At 40.2% G+C, this 23,352-nt stretch overlaps 2 protein-coding genes and 1 long non-coding RNA gene across 6 annotated transcripts; 2 read left to right on the top strand and 1 right to left on the bottom strand.

Moving 5' to 3' along the window:
- LOC146882094 (uncharacterized) lies at positions 1-10,782 on the bottom strand. 4 transcript variants are annotated; one of them, XR_014985452.1, is made up of 6 exons: positions 10,374-10,782; positions 10,109-10,288; positions 8,762-8,935; positions 1,782-1,876; positions 1,151-1,552; positions 1-271 (listed from the first exon to the last, which is right to left on the bottom strand). It is a non-coding gene; the product is annotated as an uncharacterized LOC146882094 (long non-coding RNA). The 4 variants fall into 4 exon arrangements; XR_014985451.1 differs by having other exon boundaries at positions 10,109-10,161; positions 10,289-10,778; XR_014985449.1 differs by lacking the exon at positions 8,762-8,935 and having other exon boundaries at positions 10,374-10,766.
- A 5,822-nt stretch (positions 10,783-16,604) lies between these two features.
- Positions 16,605-17,468, top strand: LOC146882093 (uncharacterized). The gene is made up of 2 exons (XM_085667270.1): positions 16,605-16,748; positions 16,950-17,468. The coding sequence occupies exons 1-2, from the start codon at positions 16,605-16,607 to the stop codon at positions 17,466-17,468; spliced, it is 663 nt and encodes a 220-aa protein (XP_085523396.1).
- Positions 17,469-17,798: 330 nt separating this feature from the next.
- LOC146882092 (uncharacterized) lies at positions 17,799-18,473 on the top strand. Its single transcript, XM_085667269.1, has 2 exons — positions 17,799-17,969; positions 18,081-18,473. Exons 1-2 carry the CDS (start codon positions 17,799-17,801, stop codon positions 18,471-18,473), a joined length of 564 nt encoding a protein of 187 aa, XP_085523395.1.
- Positions 18,474-23,352: the final 4,879 nt, after the last annotated feature.

Here is a 23,352-nt window from a genome sequence, read left to right as displayed (position 1 = left end):
TAAAGTAATTTAAAATCTATAAATAATTATAACCTTACAACAAAAATCACACTTTCTTCATTTATTGTACCAAAGTCTTCAAATAAAAAAAATACAATATTGAAAGATGTTATCCTATTGGACAAATTATACATTCAAAGTCATTTTCCTAATCATCTTAACTTTTTCTGTTTCCATCACTTGATCATCTTCATCAACTTAATTTATTTTATGTTTTGTTTTCGTCACCTGATCGTCTTCCAAAGATGGCACACCACTTCCAATATATTATCTGCAATACATAAAGAATATAAATAATTATTCATTATAATTTTTACATTTTAACTACATAGCTTATAAAAAAATTGCACCGTAGTTATTATTTTGTGCATGCCTACAAAACCTATAATCCAGCATAAGGGAGTACTAGTTTTCTTCTAAAAAAATGCACCCATCCATCTAAAAAAAGTACCTATTATTCTAGTCTTTTTGCTAATTGGAAATAAATTATTCACACAATCTCAAATTTCACTTTTCACAACCATGTTATATCAAATTTTAACCAAATGATTATATTTTTTTCTAGTAATAATAGCAATATTTTTATATTTCCTATATCACTGCATCGTTACTTTATATCCTATTTTCTCTAATACTTTTAATCTAAACCATTTCAATTCAGAATATATTATTTCCTTTATTCATTTTTGGTTTATTAATTACAATATTAAAAAATCAAAATTATAGTAATTGACACTTATAGTACTGCACCAATCTTAATTATCACGTAAAAATATGATTCCAAACAAATAATATTTATCCACTTAAAAATTGTACCTAATAATAGAATTATGCACCATGATTTTATCATCTATTGGATTTCCAAATTCACAATTTCACACATTCAATACAAACCTATCTGTTACCACCTCAAGTCCAAACATTCTAAGTATGTGAACTTCAAACATCAACCCAAAGAAAAAAAATTGACACACCTCTTATGGAATAAGAGGGGTTTGGAAACCCACTATAAGTATCTTTCCTACCATCACTCAAATCTCTGTGATTGTTTCAAGTCCAAAAAAAAATAGTACCCAAAAACATGCAACCTATAGAAATTCATTATCACCGTACACACTCCAACACTAAAGCATGAAAAGAAAACACATACTTTTGAAGCTTGTTAAGGATTAACTTCCACGATTCCTAACAGTAAAATAAAATAAAAACAAAAAAAAAAATGTAAATTGATAAAAACACGAAAGATGATGTAGAACAAAATCATCCTTTGCAATCTTAGTGTATTAACTTTATTGGGCTAAAATTCTGGTTTGATCCAACATTTCTATCAACAATCTTATACATTTGTAGCTTCAAAATGTCCATTTAACCAAATTGAAGATTATAAATATTTTATAACATCTACATATAATCTTTAAGGGGTGAGATTTTTAAGCATTGTTGTAAGTTCCAAAACCATTAAAATAACCATGTTGGTCTCAACCTCAACATGGTATCCAACAAATCCGTTCAAGCTGCATTTTTGCCTGAGGACTCAACCAATAAGCAAAACCTGAGTTTGAAGAGAAATAAAGTGACATAAGCATGGGTTGATTATGATTTATCAAAGCAAATGTCGCCCACACAGCAAATTTCACCAACACCAAAGCCAATATCCAAAAAATTTCAAAAAGGAAATTAAAATAAAACCAAAAATTTCAAAATGGCATGGAAACCTAAACTAGAAATTTCAAAAACGGCATCAAAACCTAAACCAGAAATTGCAAAAATTTCATGCTCACCTGTTATGAAACACTACTTGCGACCAACAGAAACCAACTCGAGGGTAAATGGGGTGGAAAGAATCGACAACAACAACCACCATAGAATATGTGCACTACAAAGGAAAAGAAGGAAAAATACATCAGAAATGACATTTATCGAAGAAGCCGCAATTGATGGTGTCGGATGACGACGGAGGTTCTGATAAATGACGTCAAAGCGGTGGCTATTTCATGGGAAGGGGGCACGGGCTAGGTTCCACATTCTGTCTATACATTTGTATGTACGAGAAACAGAAGATGATGGTAAGGGAAACGAGGACCAATCTCTTTGAGTGTGCAAGTGAGAGTGAACCTCAAACCTAATATTCTATCACGCGCCCCTTCATTTCCCTGACCAAACACGCAATTCATTTGCCCTGGTTGATCATTCAAAAATAATTGTAAAAGAAAAGAAAAATTCCATATTAGCTTGCCACGTAACTAAGTTAAAAATGGGTAAGAAAATTTGGGTTAAAGTATCATTTCCCTTAAGAAAAATACTGTAATATATCAGGCGCGCCCGAACTTAGTTTGACTTGCAGCTCATCTATGGTCGGCCTAAGAACGTCTCAGGGCCCACCAATATGGTAAAATAGCAGGGCATCACAACGGTAGGATGACCTCAACAAGCGGTATTGGCGGAAGAGATATCCCAACGGAAAGCTATTTCTCATGTGGCGGAACCACTTCGTCACGTGATCGGATTTCCAAGGAAAACACTCGGTAAAGTCGAGATTAGTTGGCATAAAAGGTCGGGGCCAAGCTACGAGAGGCAACATTTATTTTTTTGGCTCTTGCTAGCACTTATTCGGTATATGATTGGTTATAACGTCGGTGAATCGATAACATCGTTTTCAAGAACAATTGGCGCCCACCGTGGAGCCTCGGTAAAACAGATTCACAGGCCCTAAAAGCGACTCAACGTACACAATGGTTAAGAGTCCGGGACCGAGTTCAACTCATCAAACCAACCATACACAGGATGCTCAACCTGATCCGACCACTAAGGAATTGCTGTCATCGCCATGCTGAGGAGGCTAGCACAGAACATGTTACTGCTCCACAAGAAACGAATTAGGCCCAGCGACAAATGAACGAAAGACTCCGAGGTCAGGACGCCCTCCAACGAACCAACGGGGACCTTTTGAGATGCATACAGACGAGAGATAAGCATGAACGGGGTCGGTGCCTTGAAATCGTCGTACCCGACGAGGGATATCCCCTCTTTGCTCCCATCATGGCCGAGGCTGTCCCACAGTAGTTCATCGTCTCGAAGATTCCATCTTTCTCGAGAAGTATGAACCCTGAAGCACATCTCAAGGCATTCAACGCTCAAATGTTGATTTTAGGAGGTAACGACGCAATACGCTGCAAGGCTTTCGTAGGCACGCTCTCGGGAACCGACTTTAAAATGGTTCAGCAGTCTGCCATGTCCCTCCATCAAACCATTTACTGTATTCACTAGAACATTCCTAGAAAGGTTTGAGGCTAACATGGTCAAGGTGTCGAATGTGGCAAACCTTTTTGACGTAAAGCAGAGCTCGAATGAAACCTTGAGAGACTACCTGAATCGTTTCTGTGATGCATGTACATGTATTATGAGCCCAAATGAAAAAATCTTGGTAGATGCATTCCTAAAAGGTTTAAGGGCGAATTCATTCAGCGAATCCCTTGTGCGGATTCCTGCGTTGTCATTGTCGGAGATACGACTTCGAGCAACTACACACATAGAAGCGGAGGATGTGATGAGACAGAAGCGACGATAGGAGAAGAGTACTACAAGGGGCTCGAAAACTTGAGACATAAGGCGTACCTATGACGATTCTTTGACCAAAAGACCCGACAAGAGGTATGCTCCTTATGTGGCACATGCGTCGGCTACTAGGCCATGCCGCGGAGCAAAATCCAATAGGCGACAAGAGCCACCCAAGATCAGACCTCAAGCAGAAGCCCTCGTCGACAAAGAAATCGCAAAGGCCTTCAGATGGCCTGACCTTACCAACCGAGTCCTAAGAAGAAATATAAAAGAATGGTGTGCATTTCATCGAACTTATGGACATCATACCTAGCAATGCCTCACATTGGGCAACCAATTGCAGAGACTGAAAAGAGGAACCCGAGAAAGAAAGTACACCCGTGAGCATGACCAGCGTAAAGAATCCATCAATCATGAAGGAAGGTCCGACCATGTGTCATCGGTGCTGGGAGATCTAAATACCAAAGCCGAAGGTTTCGCTGGTGGAGGAGTCACATCTGCCAGCAGAAAGAGATACACAAGAAGTGTGATGGCAGCCTTGGTAATGTGGCAGAAGAGGACCCTACCAGCTATCACATTCACAAATGATGATCGGAAAGACGTCATCCCCTACGAAGACGACCTAGTAGTGGTATCCATAATCGCTATGGGTAGACGCATCCACCGAGTCCTGGTCGACCAGGGAAGTTCAGCCGATGTCATGTTCTGGGACGCCTTCACAAGACTGGGAATTCCACAGGATCAATTACGGCCTTTGATTAAGTCATGGTTGGCTTAGTTGGGGACCCGTAGAGGTCAGGGGGTACACCGATTTGAGGACAACGTTCTCGGATGCGGAAGCAGCAAAGATAATAGTGGTACGATACATAGTCGTGAAAGTATCGTCCTCATATATTATACTCCTGGGTTGACAATCTCTCAACCGACTGCAAGCAATTGTCTCAACAACCCATCTAAAGATGAAGTTCCCAACAGACGACGATCGCGTCGTCACATTGAGGGTTGACCAAGTCGTGGCTTGGAAATGCTATGAGAATAGTTTGAAGTTACGTAGACCTATGTATGCCCTATCCTTGCTCAGGTATAAAGAGGGTAGCACACTTGATTTCGATATGAGGATTGGTAGAGACGATAAGAGACCCCAACCCGTAGGAGAATTGGAAGAAATCAACTTGGGAGAAAACAAAAAGGTAAAGATCGGTGGTAATTTGGATTCGGTGATCCGAGCCGAGCTAACTGAGGTTTTGCAGAGGAATAAAGTCTCCTTTGCTTGGTGTGCCAACGACATGGTGGGGATTAACCCTGAAGTCATAGCTCAACAGCTAAATATCGACCTGCGCGCCAAGCCCAAGATACAGCGAAGAAGAAAAATGGCACCCAAAAAACTAATGGTGATCAAAGAAGAGACCAACAAGCTCCTATCACTTTGACTCATTCGGGAGATCCAATACCCTGAATGGTTAGCCAACGTGGTCATGATGAAAAAAATCTAATGGCAAATGGAGGATGTGCGTAGATTTTTCCGACCTCAACAGTGCTTGTCCGAAAGACTCATATCCGTTGCCCAACATCGACATGATGGTAGATAACACTTCGGGATGTAGGCTACTCAACTTCATGGACGCATACTCTGGGTACAATCAGATCAGCATGCACCCGGAAGACGAGGAGAAAACAACATTCATGGGAGGCAACTACATACTGTTATAAGGTCATGCCTTTTGGCCTTAAAAACGTCGATGCCACTTATCAACGCCTGATGGATCGGATCCTGAAGCCATTGCCTAGACAAAGAGTACAAGCATATGTCGACAACATGGTGTGACTTCCACCGAGGCCAAAATGCACTCTGCTAACCTCGATGAACTATTTGCGACCATAAACATTTATGGACTGAAGCTTAACCTAGACAAATGTGTTTTCGAAGTAAAAGCGGGTAAATTATTGGGTTTCTTACTCACAGAAAGGGGAATTGAAGCCAACCCTGATAAATGCGTGACAATCCTAAACATGAAAAGCCCAAGCAACGTCAAGGAAGTGCAACGGTTGACAGGGCGTATGGCCGTCCTGTCAAGATTTCTGCCGAGGGCCGGAGAAATATAAAAGGGAAAGAATTTTCAATGGACAGACGACTGTGAGCAGGTTTTCTTACAGCTTAAGGAGCATCTTTGAGTGTCTCCAAAAGGACATCTGTACTTTGAGTGTCTCCAAAAGGGAAAGAATTTTCAATGGACAGACGACTGTGAGCAGGTTTTCTTACAGCTTAAGGAGCATCTTTCGAGCCCCCCGATCTTGTGTTGACCCTTGCTTGGTCCAGCTCTGAAGTTATACGTGATGGTCACCAGTAGGGCCATAAGCTCGACCCTCATGCAAGATCAGGGAGAAGAACAACGACCATTTACTTTGTCAACAAGACTTTGCGAGGCGCAGAAATCCGATATCAAAAAATTGAAAAGGTGGCCCTAGCCGTGGTGATTTCCACGCGGAGACTACGCCATTATTTCCAAGCACATTTCGTCATAGTCATGATCAATCAACCGATAAAATAGATTCTCCAAAAACCTGAGGTGTCTGGACGTCTTGTTAAATGGGCCATCGAACTCTCAGGATGCGATATCTCTTTCGAGCCTCAATGACCAATTAAAGCTCAGGTGTTGTTCGACTTCTTGGCTAAATTAACTCTACTGACGATCGAGGAAGAAAAAACCGAAGAATGGGTTCTATCAGTTGATGGAGCGACGAACTCGAAAGGAAGCAGAGTTGGGATCATCTTGGAGGACCCACAAGGCGCCTTGATAGAGCAGTCGCTTCATTTTGCTTTTCGAGCAAGTAACAACCAAGCAGAATACGAAGCCCTCATAGCCGGCATGCTTCTTGCTAAGAAATTAGGCGTCAAGGAGTTGACGGCAAAAAGTGACTCCCTACTCGTCACAGGACAAGTTTCAGGGGAGTATCAAGCTAAGGACCCTTTACTCTCTTGATACTTGGACTTTGTCCGAGCTCTAGTAGTCAATTTCAGTTCATTTAAATTGATACATGTACCACAAGACCAAAACTTGCGTGTTGATCTCTTGTCTAAATTCGCAAGCTCCTCCCGACCAGGACGCCAAAGGTCTGTGATACGAGAAACACTAGTAACACCCAGAGTCGCAGATATCGGATCAGGCGTCACAATGTGTTCAATCAGCACCGACCAAGGGGTCGAACCCCCTTCAAGCTCATGGTTGACTCCCTACTTATCATACTTGATAGAAGGTCGCCTTCCATCCGACCCCATCGAAGCTCAAACAATCTAGAAGAACGCGACCAGATATTTAATCATAGAGGGACGCCTCTTTCGCTGAGGATTCAGCCGACCACTCCTCACTTGCGTCATATCGGAGGAAGGGACCAAGTTAATGACCGAACTTCATGAAGGAATTTGCAGTAGCCACGTCGAAGGTAGAGCGTTATCACTCAGAATCTTACAAGCAGGATATTACTGGCCCACATTGAAACAGGACTGTCAAGACTTCACAAAAAAATGCTCACAATGTCAGCGACATTCCGATCTTCATCGAGCCCTGCCCGAGGTCAAGACTTTTCTCTGGAAAAACATTGTTTGTTGATTTGGAGTCCCGAAGCGTATGATATCAAACAACGGTACACAGTTCACGGCTTCGGTTGTCCGTGAAGCTTGTCTCGATTGGGGAATTCAACAAGCGTTCTCTTCAGTAGAACACCTGCAAATAAACGAGAAAATGGAGGCAGCCAACCGAGTGATCCTAAGGCATTACGTCGGCGTATTTCCACAAAAATTGAAATGGCCAGAGAAAGTATCGAGAATTTTACTTGCCTATGACACTATTCCACAATCAACGACCCGAGAGACTTCTTTCAGTCTGGTGTATGGAACGGATGCGGTTCTACCCGTAGAGATCGAGCAACCCACTCTCCGAGTAAGAGCATTCTCCATCTCCTCAACAGAGGAAGGCGTACGAGCAAACCTAGATACCTTGGAGGAGTTACGAGAAGCGGCAAGAATCAGCAACGAGGCAATGAAGAGACGGGTTGAATCCAGGTTTAAAACTAAGGTCGTCCCTAGGTTGTTCAAAAAATCTGACCTCGTCCTAAGAAAAGCTCATCCTCTGCAAATCGAAGATAAGTTATCCCTAAAGGGGACATGACCTTTTCGTATTCGGCAAGTTCTCGACAATGGTGCATACGTATTAGAGACTTTGGATGGTCTAGCAATCCCCAGAACATGGATTGCGATGAACCTCCGTTTTTATTTCAGTCAAGATACTTTGTATCCTATCCACGCTGACACTCCTTTTCCCTTGACCAAGGAACACAAGGGTTTTTTCAATGAGGTCATATTTACTCTAATAAAATTTTGTTCATATAATATGTACAACTTTTTTTTCTTTTTGCCGACTACAAACATTTTCGAGTACCTAAGCTCAGCTTAGGGGCGGCAAGGAACTGTCTGAAAGTAACTACCCAAGCTCGACTTAGGGATGGTGAAGAACCGTTTTTAAAAGCAACTACCTAAGCTCGACTTAGGGGCGATGAAGAGTCGTCAAAAGCGACTACGTAAGCTCGGCTTAGGGGTGGTGAAGAGTCGTTTAAAGCGACCACCTAAGCTCGGCTTAGGGGCAGCGAAGAGTCGTCTAAAACGACTACCTAAGCTCGGCTTAGGGGCAGTGAAGAGTCGTCTAAAGCAACTACCTAAATCGATAGAGGTTTTCCTCTAACCCGGTCACCTTCTAGGTAGCCTCCTTTAAGGCGACCTCAAGATCAGCCAACCTGACTTCCTGCTCCCTAAGGCTTTTCCTTAGCTTTTCCATTTCCGCAAGCTTGGTAGTCAGGTAGAGACACTTCTAGTTTAAGGTCGACCATTTCCTTGTCTTTCTTTCCCTCAACAAGGCTCAGACGGTCCAGCTTTTCACATAATGACATTGAAGACACTTCAACCTTATGAAGAAAAGCGCATATATCCTCCCGAATGGACAACACGTCCTGGTTCAGCAAATACTGAAGGTCACCCTCAAACACATTATGAGCCATGCTATGTGCTGCATGTCGAAATGATGAATCCCAAAAGCTTTGAAAGGCATTGCTCAAACCTTCTAGAGGCATCACCCCCATAGATGAAAGGGCGTGCTCCAGAGGAGTATGAGAGGACGTCGCTGCAAACTCAGACTCAATTCGGACAACATACCCTTTCCTTTGCCGCTTCAGACCGGTCTTAGACAATGTCTCTTCTTCATCAGATGGAATCAGTGTAGCTTCTGCAATTCGGACAGAAGCCTCCACAATGATAGGAGGGGGATGGGAGCTCGGATGCTTTTCAAATGCCTAGCAAGATCCTGCTTTGACATACCCATCCTCGACTCTGCAAAACAAGATGCAAGATTCATTTTAGGTTCAAAAGCAATCCTCTAAGACAAATAAAATAACAACCCGATGACCGACCGATGTAAAGCTTTAGGTTAGCAGGCTGAAACTCGAAGCTTAATACTTGTTTGGTCTCAAAAAGCGTTTTGAGTTGCTCCAACAAGAGACAATGTTCTCGTTCTTGAGGCTCAAGATCTCCCAACTGCCTCGCCCCGGCAAAACTCGGATTTTGAGTCCAATACAAAGGGAAGCCCTCTAGAAGATCTGGTTTTTGAGAAGGAGCCCAGATTTTCAGAAAAGAACCTTTAAACCCCTTATAGGACGATTGGAACTAAGTCAGAAGCCCACAACCTCCTACACCACTTAGGGATGACCATATATGCTTGGTTGATTTTTTCATCTCGAAGAAGTATAAAAATACATTCGTGCTTGGAACTAGACCGAAATGGGTACACAAAATATGGAAAGCTCGGAAAAAAGCCCAGTTTTTCGGATGAAGCTAAGCCGGGGCCACATTCAACTCAGTTAGTAGCATTTTCTCAAAAGAACTTAAGGGCAACATTAGCCCGATCTTTAAAAAAAGAGTAGAGTACAAGAAGCAAAAATGCCCCGAGGTAGGATCCACTCTTATGTTAGCACACACCGGCTCATCCAGAGCACAGCGGGCAACTATAGCATCGGCTTCGTTACTCTGACATATCCTCTGCTCCCGGCGAGACCGATCTATCATCTAATCGAATGTAAAGCCCGACGTTTCTCTACGAAGGCCCAGAGGCGGTCAAGGGTATAACTCATCATATGAGGTCGTCATCAATCAGACACAGTCCGAGCACGACATCCTAAGACTTCCTCGCACATACAAGAAAACCAAAACAACTGGAAAACCACTCAAAACCTAAAAAAGAAGGCAACCTAAAAACCACTCAGAAAAAAAAAAGCCACCAATACTTTCTCCTCAAAGCAAAACAAACATTTTTCTAAAGCTTCCCTTTCACTATTTACCCAACAATCTCCATTCAATCTACCACACATAAAAGCAACTGTTTGAGACTCGATCAAAACCCTAACATTTTCCTAAAGACAGTAACCTAATAGCAACACGAGTACCATCAACGAAGAACGAGAGCAAGAAAAAAGCCAAAAAGAGAAAAGAGAGTTAAGATTCCAGTACCTTCATATGAACGCTACAGCGGAGACAATTGGTGGTTCTTCGCTCTAAGTCTCCTGGAGAAAAGTTGAAGAAGATCGAAAAATGAGGATTGTGAATCGACAAGGGTAGAAGAAATGTGGGTTTATGGCAGCAGACGAAAAGACAAGATGGCAATGATGAGACAAGTTTAAGAGGGAAAACCTGAAAATTGGGTAGTTGAAACATTCAGAAGACATGGCACACGTGGCGCATTTTTATTAGTAATGATGTTGGGTAGTGAACTCACGTGCACCAGGAGTTTTTTAGGCAACCTCTGCACCCAGTTAACTGTTCGAGAGGTCAGAGGGTTAGTGTAATATACCAGGCGCACCCGACCTTACTTCGACTAGCAGCCCATCTATGGTCGGCCCAAGAACGTCCCAAGGCCCACCAATATGGTAAAATGGCAGAGCATCACAACGGTAGGATGACCTCAACAAGCGGGAATGGCGGAAGAGATATCCCAACGGAAAGCTATTCCCCATGTGGCGAAACCACTTCGTCGCGTGATCGGATTTCCAGGAAAATCACTTGATAAAGTCGGGATTAGTTGGCATAAAAGGTCGAGGCCAAGCGACGAGAGGCAAGATTTATTTTAATGACTCTTGCTAGCACTTATTCGATATATGATCGGCAATAACGTACATCGGTGAATCGATTACGGCGTTAGCAAGAACAAATACAAACAATAATTTTTTATACATGTACAATCACAAATTTCTTAAAAATATTAGAAAAAAACGAAATAAAATTTAACGAAAAAGATAAAAAAAAAAGTGTTTTTGCTTTCTTAATATATTGGGAATTGGAATTTTGGAAATTTTTTCCACTTTAATTTGTAACATCTGTACTTTTCACTTTAATGATAAGTTATTATATGAAATGGTGTACATTTTCGTTTAATCTTTTAATTTTTATATGGTAGTTTTCTTTAAATTAGTGTTTCAATAAAATATTCACAGTCAACTATTTATTTTCTATGTTTCTTTTAATACTTTTAATTTTAAGTGTTGAAAAAAAAAATTGTTATAAAGAGTAAAAAACTTAACTATGTGATTTATTTTTGCACTTAAATACGATGTTTACGCTTGAAACTTTTTAAATTTAGTTATCTTATCTCACCTCCCTCACGTTTTTTCATACAACAAAGTGTAAACACAATTTTGAATAATACACAAGGAATAAGTTTTCTAAAACTTGTGTTAAACTTCTTTTAATGTTGTTAGTAATAATATTATATATATATATATATATATATATATATATATATATATATATTATGAATTGTTTATGTCACTTATTTTCAAATGTGTAGTCTTTTGGTTTTGATATTGAATTGTTTAAGAAATTTGGAATTGATTAATAATTTTGAATATTTAACATTAAATTTATAACAATATATAAAGATAATTTCCTCTTTTGTGTCTACATTTCATAATATCAGTTTTACCCTTAATTATTTTATAAATAATTTATTTTTAAATATAATTCTAAAATTTCTTTTGTCTTAAATTATTATTTTAAATGTTTTTTGTACATTTTTTTTTAATTTTACATTTAACAACTATTTTAACAATTAATTATATATTTATTATTGATCTTAACTTAAATTTTTTGAGAATTAAAAAATATGAACACACATGTGCAAATCTAATTTATTTACATATTTCATATATAAAGTATATTTAATAATTTAAATACTTTTATATATATATATTAGATTTTAGAATTATATTACATTTATTTATTTTATATTTATGTTTATTTATATTATTATACAATTAAATTATCATATATACTTCAGTTTATTCACTGAGACGTCAATAAGACTTCAAAATTCTAAAATTTAACGTTTCATAATAATAATAATAATAATAATAATAATAATAATAATCTATAACAATATAGAAAGGAATTTTCTTTTTTGTGTCCACATCTCAAAATACCAATTTTACCTTTTAAAAATAATTATTTATTAAATTTTTAAAAATTTACTGTTACTTTTACAAGTTTTTTATAAAATTGTTTATCTCTGTTTCTTCTGCTCTTCTTTATTTATCAATGATTATTATTTCATCTGTTTTGATATATTTCACTTTATTTTTAATAAATAATTTTATTTTATATATTAACTTAATAACATTACAATATTATCACCTACTAATATAATATCATGTATATTTAAAAAATACGTACATATTAATGCGATAACGTCTATTATAATAATAATAATAATAATAATAATAATAATAACAATAATAATATTAATAATAATAATAATAATAGCCATAACAACAACAACAACAATAATAATAATAATAATAATAATAATAATAATAATAATAATAATAATAAATAACAATAATAATAACAAGAACAATAATAATAACAATAATAATAATAATAATAATAATTATTATTATTATTATTATTATTATTATAATAATAATAATAATAATAATTATAACAATACAATCATAACAATTAATAACAACAATAATAATAATAATTATTATTATTATTATAACAACAATAATAATAATAACTGTAAGGCCCAGTATATTTGTTTCCTTTTCTGCCTTAAATAAAAAAGGTTGTCCTAGTATAATGGGCCTAAAGGTTGGCCCAGAGGATAAAACCAAACCCTAATTTGCCCTAACACACTCACTCTCACTCATTCACAGATTTACAGCCATCTCTCTCAACTACACCAATAGAGCTCTACTAGGGTTTGCTTCCTCGCCTCGAACAAGTCTGCTCAAAGCTTAGTATTGTTTTCTGCTCCATGTAAGTGATCCTCAATCTCATACCTTTACTCCATAAAGCTCTTTTTCGTATTCCTCAATTGAGGGTTCCATAATAACTCTGTTCTTCTACTGTCTCGTTGTTCCTCCAGTTTCCAAGTTTATCTCTCGAGTTGTTGTGCTTGGTGGTTTAGTGTCGAAGCCTCGTGTAACCCCTTTCCAGGTACGGGAAGTTAGGGCTTTTGTGAAATCGTTGACATCCATGTTTGCTTATGTATTTTTTCATGCGATTTAATGATCTGTATACTGCTTTGAGTGGGTGAAATGTATTGTTTCATTGTTTGGCTTGGTTTGGGTTTGTTATGCGAGTGAACAGTGGGTGAGGACTGATAATCTCGCCCAAGCGAGCTTGCCTCGCCCAGGCAAGATGAGCAAGGGCTCGCCCAGGTATTCTCGCGCGAGGGGTCGCTTAGGCGACCAGCTCAATTTGAGTGAGCGAGCATCTCGCCCAGACGAGGAGGGTTTCGCCTAAGCGAGACAGTGCAGAGGCCACTGTTCCAGGATTTCGACCCCTCGCCTAGGCGAAGAGAGCTCGCCTGAGCGAGACTCCTCTACCTAAGCGAGGGGCTAGGCGAGAGTCCGGTCTAGTTTGGCATTTCTTTTCCGTTCTTGGATGTTTGGCATGTAATTAATTGGATTACTGTATGATGGCATGATGGGATTGAGTATAGATGATGAGGGGAGGCTTACATGTAGTGAATGGTGAGTTTGGCATGATCTTATGTGTATTATACATGAGGGGTTGGATATATATGTGGTCACAAATCTGACATGAACAACGATGAATATATTGATGGTTGGTAATTCAGTGCCATAATATTGGTATGAGGGGGAGACACTTTTCCCATGGTTGGTAACAACGAGTTGGTATTGGTTCGACATGTGGTAAATGAGGGTTGGCTATGGGTGTTGGCAGGAAGTTTCTATGCATGATGTATGTGTGTATTTCTTGGTTGTTTATATCTGTTAGTAAGTGGTCAGTACGTAATCCCTTGGACTCTCTAGGCGAGACTTCTGGGTCGTACTTTAGTGGTCGGGACGTAATTCCATGGCCCCTGTTAGTGGGTGTCCATGGTGGTGCCCCATTTGTATAACTTGGTAAGGATTCAAGGTAAGGTTGCATCCTAACACTCTAAGGAGTCAATTAGTCTCACCTAGAGCAGACTGACTCCTGTGGTGAGAATAGTAGAAGGCCTGAAATTCATTAAGGGCTAACCTTGTGTGTGAGGGAAATTGATTCATTGTAACACTTGTAACACATAGCTCGGGGGTGAGCACTGGTATCCACCACAAGCGCAAGCATCCGCTGAATCCGACCAAGTTATATGTATCCGGATGAGTCAAGTCGTGTCTTAGTGTATTGTCTGAGAAGTCATAACATGCTTGATTGATATGTGTATATGAGATGGTGGAAATATATCTGATTGTATGGATGAAATCTTTTAGGCTCTAGCTTACCCTACTTTTATTGTTCTGTGTTCTGCTGTGTGGTACTCTCTTTTGCGATGATCATCAACTTGTTGATGTGAGCAGATGCGAGGAACACCCGTGGGCAACAGGGAGGTGATGGTTCCGCTGCATAATCTACATGGGTTGGACTTTAGTTTCTTTGGGCTTTCTTTAGGGCTTTGGCCCATGTATTGCGTTATGCTTTATTACTCTACCTGCATCTGTTAGACTTTTCAACTGGTTTTCTGTTGGCATTGTGGTGTGCCTAGCTTTGTAGGGGTTGTGTTAAGGACCCCAAGACTGCGTTGTTGTACTATTTGTGTGTGGTGTTTCTTTTAATTACGCTTATTAATTAAATGAGACGTTATAATAACAATAATAATAATAATAATATATAAAGAAGATTCTCTTTTTGTGTCTACATTTTCTAATATCAGTTTTACTCTTAATTATTTTAAAAATTAATTATTTTATAAATAATTTACTTTTAGCTAGTATTCTAAAAATCTCTTTTGTCTTAAACTATCATTTAAAAAAAATTATGCATATCTTTTTTTTTTAATTTTACATTTAATAGCTATTTTAAAAATTAATTATTTATTTGAAAATTAAAAAATGTGAACACACATGCACAACAACGTTATGTGTTCACTAATAATAATAATAACAATAATAATAATAATAACAATAATAATAATAATAATAGTAATAATAATAATAATAATAATAATAATAATAACAATAATAACAATAATAACAATAATAATAATTATTATAATTATTATAATAATTATAATAATAATAACTTAATTGTTAAATGATACATTTGAGGGAGCACAAAAAGAAAAAAAAATTGAAAATTAAAAAAAAAAATACGCTTTTGTTATCTCACATACCTCATTTTCTCTCTCTTACATTCTACAACCACACAAGCATTTCTTTCTCTCTTCTTTGGTCATAAACCCTGACCTCTTCATCTTTCACACTCTTTCATATCTGCCTTTTTCACCCTTTAACCGTTCTAGGTCTTTGTAATGAAGAAATCTTACAACACTCTATCTCAAGTTCCTAAAATGGTGTTATACTACAATTGGAAAGTGTTATCTTATTTTTGAAAACGTAGTCTATTTTCCACTCTTGAAACCTTGCTATCATGGCTAGCTAAACAACAAGATTTGGACCTTTGAGAAGAAAATCGGTAAAATCTAAATTTAATATACATTCATATTTCAATTTTCAATTTTCAATTTTGTCTTCCTTTTATCGCTTTAAAGTTTACATTTTTTTTTTCACAACAAGAATTTCAAAACTCTAAAATTTACTTATGTTCTACTTATCACAATTTTCATTGCTAAAAGAAGAATCTTTTACCTTGTTATGTTTTTGTTTATGTTGATTTTTGCAAAGTATTTTCCTTTCAGCGCTTAAAGCTTGCATCTATAATAATTACGTTTGAGGGATAATCTATAATAATTACGTTTGAGGGAGCACAGAAAGAAACTCTTTTACATTTCGGAAATCTTTAAAAAATAAAATAAAATTTTCCCAACAAAAAAAATACTTTACTTGAGTTATTCTGGAATTGATAGATGGGTTATCTATAATCTATAATCCATAATAATTACTTGAGTTACAAATTAACAATTTTCTTGTATCTTCTCTCATTCCCTTTCTTTTCTGTTATGAAATAAAGCTAATAATAAAGGAGAGAAGAAAAAGAAAGAAGGATAAAAGGAAGAATAAATAATGAGATAATAGAAAGCAATTGTTCTGTGTATTATTATTGATAAGAAGAGTCTTATTTATAGATACAATATTTAATCCATAAAGGAAACAAATCGACTAATTAATACAAATATTTACATAAAATGTAATGAATCATATGAGCATCAATCATATCAATAATATGAGTAGATTTATCAAATCAATGGACAATCATTAATTCATAACACTCCCCCTTGAGTGTCCATTGATAAGAGAATATATCTCGTTAAAGCCTTACTAGGAAATACCCTTTGGGATAAAAAACCTAGTGAAGGAAAAAGAGTACAACATTTTGTATTCTTTAATTAAATGCGACATTACATTTATGGTATCAGAGCGGTCATTCCTTAGGTCTGTGGACTTGGGTTGTCCACTTAGTTTTCTCTGTGTTTCTTTGAGTGTTTGGTTGAAATCCTGTCTTATCAAGCCTAACCAAGTGATTTTCTGTGTGCCAGTGAACTATGGTACCTCATCGTAGGACCTCTCAATCCTCTCAAGGCGATGCACCTGATATCGCTAGGGCTATAGAAGCAATGGTGACTGCTATAACGCAGCAAAGCACGGCGATGATGCAGCAGCATGAGGCATCAATGCAGCGACAGGCGGTATCTCTTGAGCAGGAGTAGATAGTGATGCAGCAAATGGAGGCTGCACGGGTGGCTGCCGAGGATGCACATAGGCAGCATATGGAGGCACTCCTCCAGCTGGAGGAGACCAGGACGATCGCACCTGCCTTTGGTCCGGAGCCACGACCTGCAGCCAGGGAGTGGAGTTTAGAAGATTTCCTGAAGCACCACTGAGCAAAGTTTGACGAGAAAACTAGTCCTAACGCCGCAGACCAATGGCTGAAGGACCTAGAGCGCATCTATGATGCAAAGATGTGCCCCGCAGAGAACAAGTTGGCGTTCTCTATGTATATGCTCACAGGGGAAGCGAAGCATTGGTGGATCAGCACCAAATCCATCCTTGAGGAGAGAGATGAGCCAGTGACGTGGGAGGCTTTCAGGGAGAGATTCTTCTGCGAGTACTTTCCGGACAACATTCAGTACGCCAAGAAGGTGGAATTCCTCCAGTTGACTCAGGGGAGAAAGACCGTGACGAAGTATGCTAAGAGATTCAAGCACCTCAGCTGTTTCTACACCCTGCCACTTGATGAGGAGTGGCGATGCGAAAAGTTTGAGAATGGTCTCCGCGGCGATATCCGTTTGATGGTGGCTCCCTTGTCCATCAAGGATTTCGCTGGTCTGGTGGAGAAGGCCAGGGTTATGGAGAAGATGAAGCGGGAGGTGGAAGGTCAGCGTCCACAGCAGCCACAGCAACCATAGAGGATTGGTTGACCATCTGGGTCCAGACCTAGGCACGAGGAGCGGAGGAGGCCATATGATAGACCCCACCATTAGTCTCAAGGGTCTAGGAGTTTCCCTCCTCAGCAGGGTCGAATACAGTGCTATATATGTGGAGGCCCTCACCTGAGAAACGCCTGCCCGCGTATGGAGGGTTACCGTCGGTGCAATAACTATGGCAAGGAAGGCCACTTTGGGAAGGATTGCCCCAACCTTGCCAGGGCAGTAACACGCCCTCCAGTTTAGACTCCTCACCAGCACCAGCGGAGGGACAAAGGCAACAGGCCTCAGGCGACGGGTAGAGTATATGCCATGATAGGAGCAGAAGTTGCAGGCTCAGGTAATCTTGTTATGGGTCGATGCGTGATTGCTAGTGAATCTTTGTGTGTGATGTATGATTCTGGAGCGACACACTCCTTTGTGTCAATTGCTTGTGTGGAACGTCTGGGTCTGCTGGTGCGCGAGCTGCAGTGTGAGCTTGCGGTATCTACTCTGGCGTCAGGTCTGGTTAGGACGTCTTCCTTATCTGCTAGGTGTCCGGTGGAGGTAGAGGGACGCAGGTACAAAGTAAATCTAATCTGCCTACCTTTGTAGGAGTTAGAGGTGATCTTAGGGATGGATTGGCTCTCTGCCAACCGCATTCTTATAGATTGTCGAGAGAAGAAACTGCTTTTCCCCAACTCAAAGGAGCCTGAGTTGTTAACTTCTCAAGGAGTGGTCAGGGAACTACAAAAGGGCGCGCAGTGTTACGTGATCTTCACCCATCTAGAGGTAGAGAGAGGAGAGGCGACGTTAGTGATACCGGTAGTGCAAAATTTTAGGGATGTATTTCCGGAAGAGGTGTGGGGGTTGTCTCCCAATAGAGAGGTGGAGTTCTCTATTGATCTAGTACCAGGGACAGGTACGGTATCGATGACCCCTTATCGCATGGCTCCAGCCGAGTTGGTGGAACTCAAGAAACAGATAGAGGAACTGATGGAGAAGTAGTTTATTCGACCCATCACTTCGCCTTGGGGAGCACTAGTGTTGTTAATGAAGAAGAAGGATGGAAGTTCGTGCGTGTGTGTGGACTACAAACAGTTAAACAAGATGACAATCAAGAACAAATACCTACTCCCAAGAATTGATGATTTGATGGATCAACTACATAGGTCGTTGGTGTTCTAAAAGATAGATCTACGGTCGGGATACCACCAAACCCTGGTGAAGGCGGATGATGTACAGAAGACCGTCTTCCGGTCACGGTATGGACATTATGAGTACGTGGTTATGCCATTTGGTGTGACTAACGCTCCAGCAGTGTTCATGGACTACATGAACAGGATCTTCAAACCGTTCTTAAATAAGTTTGTCGTGGTCTTCATAGACGACATACTGATCTACTCCAGGACTCGGGAGGAACACGCAGAACACTTGAGGTTGGTGCTCGGTGTCTTGAGAGAGAAGCAACTTTATGCCAAGTTATCCAAGTGTGAGTTCTGGATGGATGAAGTTCAGTTTTTAGGGCACGTGATATCTGCGCAGGGTATTTCAGTGGATTCAGCGAAGGTTGAGGCAGTGGTTAAGTGGGAAAGTTCCAAGTCTGCAACTGAGATAAGAAGCTTTGTGGGCCTAGCTGGCTACTATAGGAGATTCATAGTGGGATTCTCCAAGATAATGGCGCCTCTAACACAACTCACACGAAAGGACCAGCCTTTCACTTGGACGGATAAGTGTGAGGACAACTTTCAAGAGCTGAAGCAAAGATTGACCAGTGCTCCGATACTAGTGATCCCTAATGTGGGGAAGCCTTTTGAGGTCTATTGTGACGCCTCTCATTTGGGACTTGGTTGTGTTTTGATGCAAGGAAAGAGGGCAGTGGCGTATGCTTCGAGACAACTTAAGGTGCATGAGCATAACTACCCCACTCATGACTTAGAGTTGGCAGCCATAGTGTTTGCTTTGAAGATCTGGAGACATTACCTCTATGGTGCCCAATTTCGGGTGTTCAATGATCATAAGAGTCTCAAGTATCTATTTGATCAGAGGGAGCTTAACATGAGGCAGAGAAGATGGATGGAATTCTTGAAGGACTACGATTTTGAACTGCTATATCATCCGGGGAAGGCCAATATTGTGGCAGATACCTTGAGTAGGAAGACGGTACACACTGCGCATCTCATGATTAAGGAAGTGGAGCTACTCGAGAAATTTCGAGACATGAAGCTACAGGTGGAGTTGGGATCTGAGTTCATTAGATGTACTACCCTAACTATATCTAGTGACTTCTTGAGTTCAGTTAGAGAGAGGTAATTGTTGGATGCCAGCCTGAAGAGAGTCAGAGAACAACTTGGGTCAGATGAGGCAAGGTATTTTGCTTTGGGTAATGATGGCATATTGAGGTTCCAGGATAGAGTGTGTATACCTGATGACATTAAGGTAAAACGGATGATCCTTGAAGAGGGGCATACAAGTCGTCTTAGTCTGTATCCTGGCATGACTAAGATGTATCAGGATTTTAAGGATACTTTCTGTGGCAAGGGATGAAGAAGGATGTCGCACAATTTGTATCCACTTGTCTAACCTGTCAAAAGGCGAAGGTTGAGCATCAAAGACCCGTTGGGATTCTACAACCCTTGGAGATACCCGTGTAGAAATGGGACAGCATCTCGATGGACTTTGTGACCCATTTGCCACGAACTTTTAGAGGGCATGACACCATCTGGGTTATAGTGGACCGATTGACCAAGAGTGCCCATTTCTTGGCAATGAACTTGAGGATGTCCATGGCAAAGTTGGCCCAACTGTACATCAAGGATATTGTGAGACTGCATGGGGTGCCTTCGAGCATTGTATGAGACGGGGATCCACGATTCACGTCTCAGTTTTGGCAAACCTTGTAGGAGGCTTTGGGAACCAAGTTGACTATAAGCTCAGCCTACCATCCCCAGACTGATGGCCAATCCGAGAGGACCATCCAGTCACTTGAGGACTTATTACAGACATGTATATTGGATCACCTGGGAGCTTAGGATGAGGTGTTACCCTTGATCGAGTTTACCTACAACAACAGTTTTCATGCGAGCATTGGCAAGGTGCCATATAAGGCTCTTTATGGTAGGAAGTGTAGGACTCCCCTATATTGGTATTAAGATGGGAAAGCAATGCTTGTCGGACCGAAATTGTTAGAACAAACTACTGAGAAAGTCAGGATGGTGAGAGATAGGATGTAGGCCTCTCAGAGTCGGCAGAAGGCTTATGTAGACCGTAGAAGGAGACCCTTGAAGTTTGCGGCGGGCGATCATGTGTTCTTGAGGGTGACCCAAACTGCTGGTGTAGGAAGGGCTCTCCGCTCAAGGAAGCTCTCTCCTAAGTTCCTTGGTCCCTATCAGATTGAACCAGTGGCTTACGAGATAACTTTGCCCCCTCAGTTGGCGAATCTTCATTCGGTATTTCATGTATCACAGCTGAAGAAATATGTTTTTGACCCATCTCATGTGTTGGAAGTTGAGGATATACAGATCAGAGAGGATCTTACTGTGGAAGTGCCACCCATCGCTTTAGAGGATAGCAAAGTGGAGGAACGCCGAGGAAAAACGGTAAGCTTTGTCAAAGTCATATGGGATCGGAGGACATGCGACTCTACTTGGGACTTAGAAGAGGACATGAGAAAGTCACATCCACATCTGTTCACTTGGTGAGTCTTCATTTTTGAGGTCGAAAATTTTTCTTGTTGGGGAGAATGTAAGGCCCAATATATTTGCTTCCTTTTCTGCCTTAAATATAAAAGGGTTGCCCTAATGTAATGGGCCTAAAGGCTGGCCCAGAGGATAAAACCAAACCCTAATCTGTCCTAACACACTCACTCTCACTCATTCATAGATTTTTAGCCGTCTCTCTCAACTACACCAATAGAGCTCTGCTAAGGTTTGCTTCCTCGCCTCGAACAAGTCCGCTCAAAGCTCAGTATTGTTTCCTACTCCATGTAAGTGATCCTCAATCTCAAAGCTTTACTCCCTAAAGCTCTTTTTCGTATTCCTCCATTGAGGGTTCCATAATACCTCTGTTCTTCTACTGTCCCGTTGTTCCTTTAGTTTCCAAGTCTATCTCTCGAGCTGCTATGCTCTGTTGACATCCATGTTTGCTTATGTATTTTTTTCATGCGATTTAATGATTTGTATATTGCTCTGAGTGGGTGAAATGTATTGTTGCATTGTTTGGCTTGTTTTGGGTTTGTTATGCGAGTGAATAGTGGGTGACAACTGATAATCTCGCCCAAGCGAGCTTGCCTCGCCAAGGCGAGATAAGCAGGGGCTCGCCCAAGTATTCTTGCACGAGGGGTCACTCAGGCGACCAGCTCAATTTGAGTGAGCGAGCATCTCGCCGAGGCGAGGAAGGTCTCGCCTAAGCGAGACAGTGCAGAGGCCACTTTTCCAAGATTTCGAGCCCTCGCCTAGGCGAAGAGAGCTCGCCTGAGCGAGAGACTCTCTCGCCTGAGCAAGACTCCTCTACCTGAGCGAGGGGTTGGGCGAGAGTGCGGTCTAGTTTGGCATTTCTTTTCCGTTCTTGGATGTTTGGCATGTAATTAATTGGATTACTGTATGATGGCATGATGGGATTGAGTATAAATGATGAGGGGAGGCTTACATGTAGTGAATGGTGAGTTTGGCATGATCTTGTGTGGATTATACATGAGGGGTTGGATATATATGTGGTCACAAATCTGACATGAACAACGATGAATATTGATGGTTGGTAATTCAGTGGCATAATATTGATATGAGGGGGAGACATTTTTCCCATGGTTGGTAACAACGAGTTGGTATTGGTTCGACGTGTGATAAATGAGGGTTGGTTATGGGTGTTGGCAGGAAGTTTCTATGCATGATGTGTGTGTGTATTTCTTGGCTGTTTATATCTGTTGGTAAGTGGTCAGTACGTAATCCCTTCGAGTCTCTAGGTGAGACTTCCGGATCATACTTTAGTGGTCGGGACGTAATTCCATGGCCCCTGTTAGTGGGTGTCCATGGTGGTGCCCCATCTGTATAACTTGATAAGGATTCAAGGTAAGGTTGCATCCTGACACTCTAATGAGTCAGTTAGTCTCACCTAGAGTGAACTGACTGTTGTGGTGAGAGTAGTAGGAGACCTGAAATTCATTAAGCGATAACCTTGTGTGTGAGGGAAATTGATTCATTGTAACACTTGTAACACATAGCTCGAGGGTGAGCAGCTCGGGGGTGAGCAGAGGTATCCACCACAAGCGCAAGCATCCGCTGAATCCAACCAGGTTATGTATCCGGATGAGTCGAGTCGTGTCTTAGTGTATTGTCTAAAAAGTCATAACATGCTTGATTGATATGTGTATATGAGATTGTGGAAATATATATGATTGTATGGATGAAATCTTTTGTGCTCTAGCTTACCCTACTTTTATTGTTGTGTGGTCTGTTGTGTGGTACTCTCTTTTGCGATGATCATCAGCTTGTTGATGTGAGCAGATGCGAGGAACATCCGTGGGCAACAGGGAGGTGATGGTTCCACTGCAAAATCTGCATGGGTTGGACTTTAGTTTCTTTGGGCTTTCTTTAGGGCTTTGTATTGCGTTATGCTTTATTACTTTACCTGCATTTGTTAGACTTTTCAACTGGTTTTCTGTTGGCATCATGGTATGCCTAACTTTGTAGAGGTTGTGTTAAGGACCCCAAGAATGCGCTGTTGTACTATTTGTGTGTGGCGTTTCTTTTAATTACGCTTATTAATTAAATGAGACGTTACAATAACAATAATAATAAGAATAAGAATAATAATAATAATAATATATAAAGAAGATTCTCTCTTTTGTGTCTACATTTTATAATATCAGTTTTACTCTTAATTATTTTAA

This window comes from Vigna unguiculata, chromosome 10, assembly GCF_037176805.1.
Source record: "Vigna unguiculata cultivar grain cowpea cultivar isolate G323 ecotype 2 chromosome 10, ASM3717680v1, whole genome shotgun sequence".
In the NCBI taxonomy this organism is placed as follows: domain Eukaryota; kingdom Viridiplantae; phylum Streptophyta; class Magnoliopsida; order Fabales; family Fabaceae; genus Vigna; species Vigna unguiculata.
Note: the sequence above shows the minus strand (reverse complement) of the source record. Positions and strands in the feature narration are given on the sequence as shown.

Coding starts and splice junctions, on each gene's coding strand:
- LOC146882092 (XM_085667269.1), top strand. CDS start 17,799: ATGATAGGAGCAGAAGTTGCAGGCTCAGGTAATCTTGTTATGGGTCGA. Junction 17,970..18,080: donor AGCTGCAGTGTGAGCTTGCG/GTATCTACTCTG, acceptor CTACCTTTGTAG/GAGTTAGAGGTGATCTTAGG.
- LOC146882093 (XM_085667270.1), top strand. CDS start 16,605: ATGGTACCTCATCGTAGGACCTCTCAATCCTCTCAAGGCGATGCACCT. Junction 16,749..16,949: donor CATCAATGCAGCGACAGGCG/GTATCTCTTGAG, acceptor CACTGAGCAAAG/TTTGACGAGAAAACTAGTCC.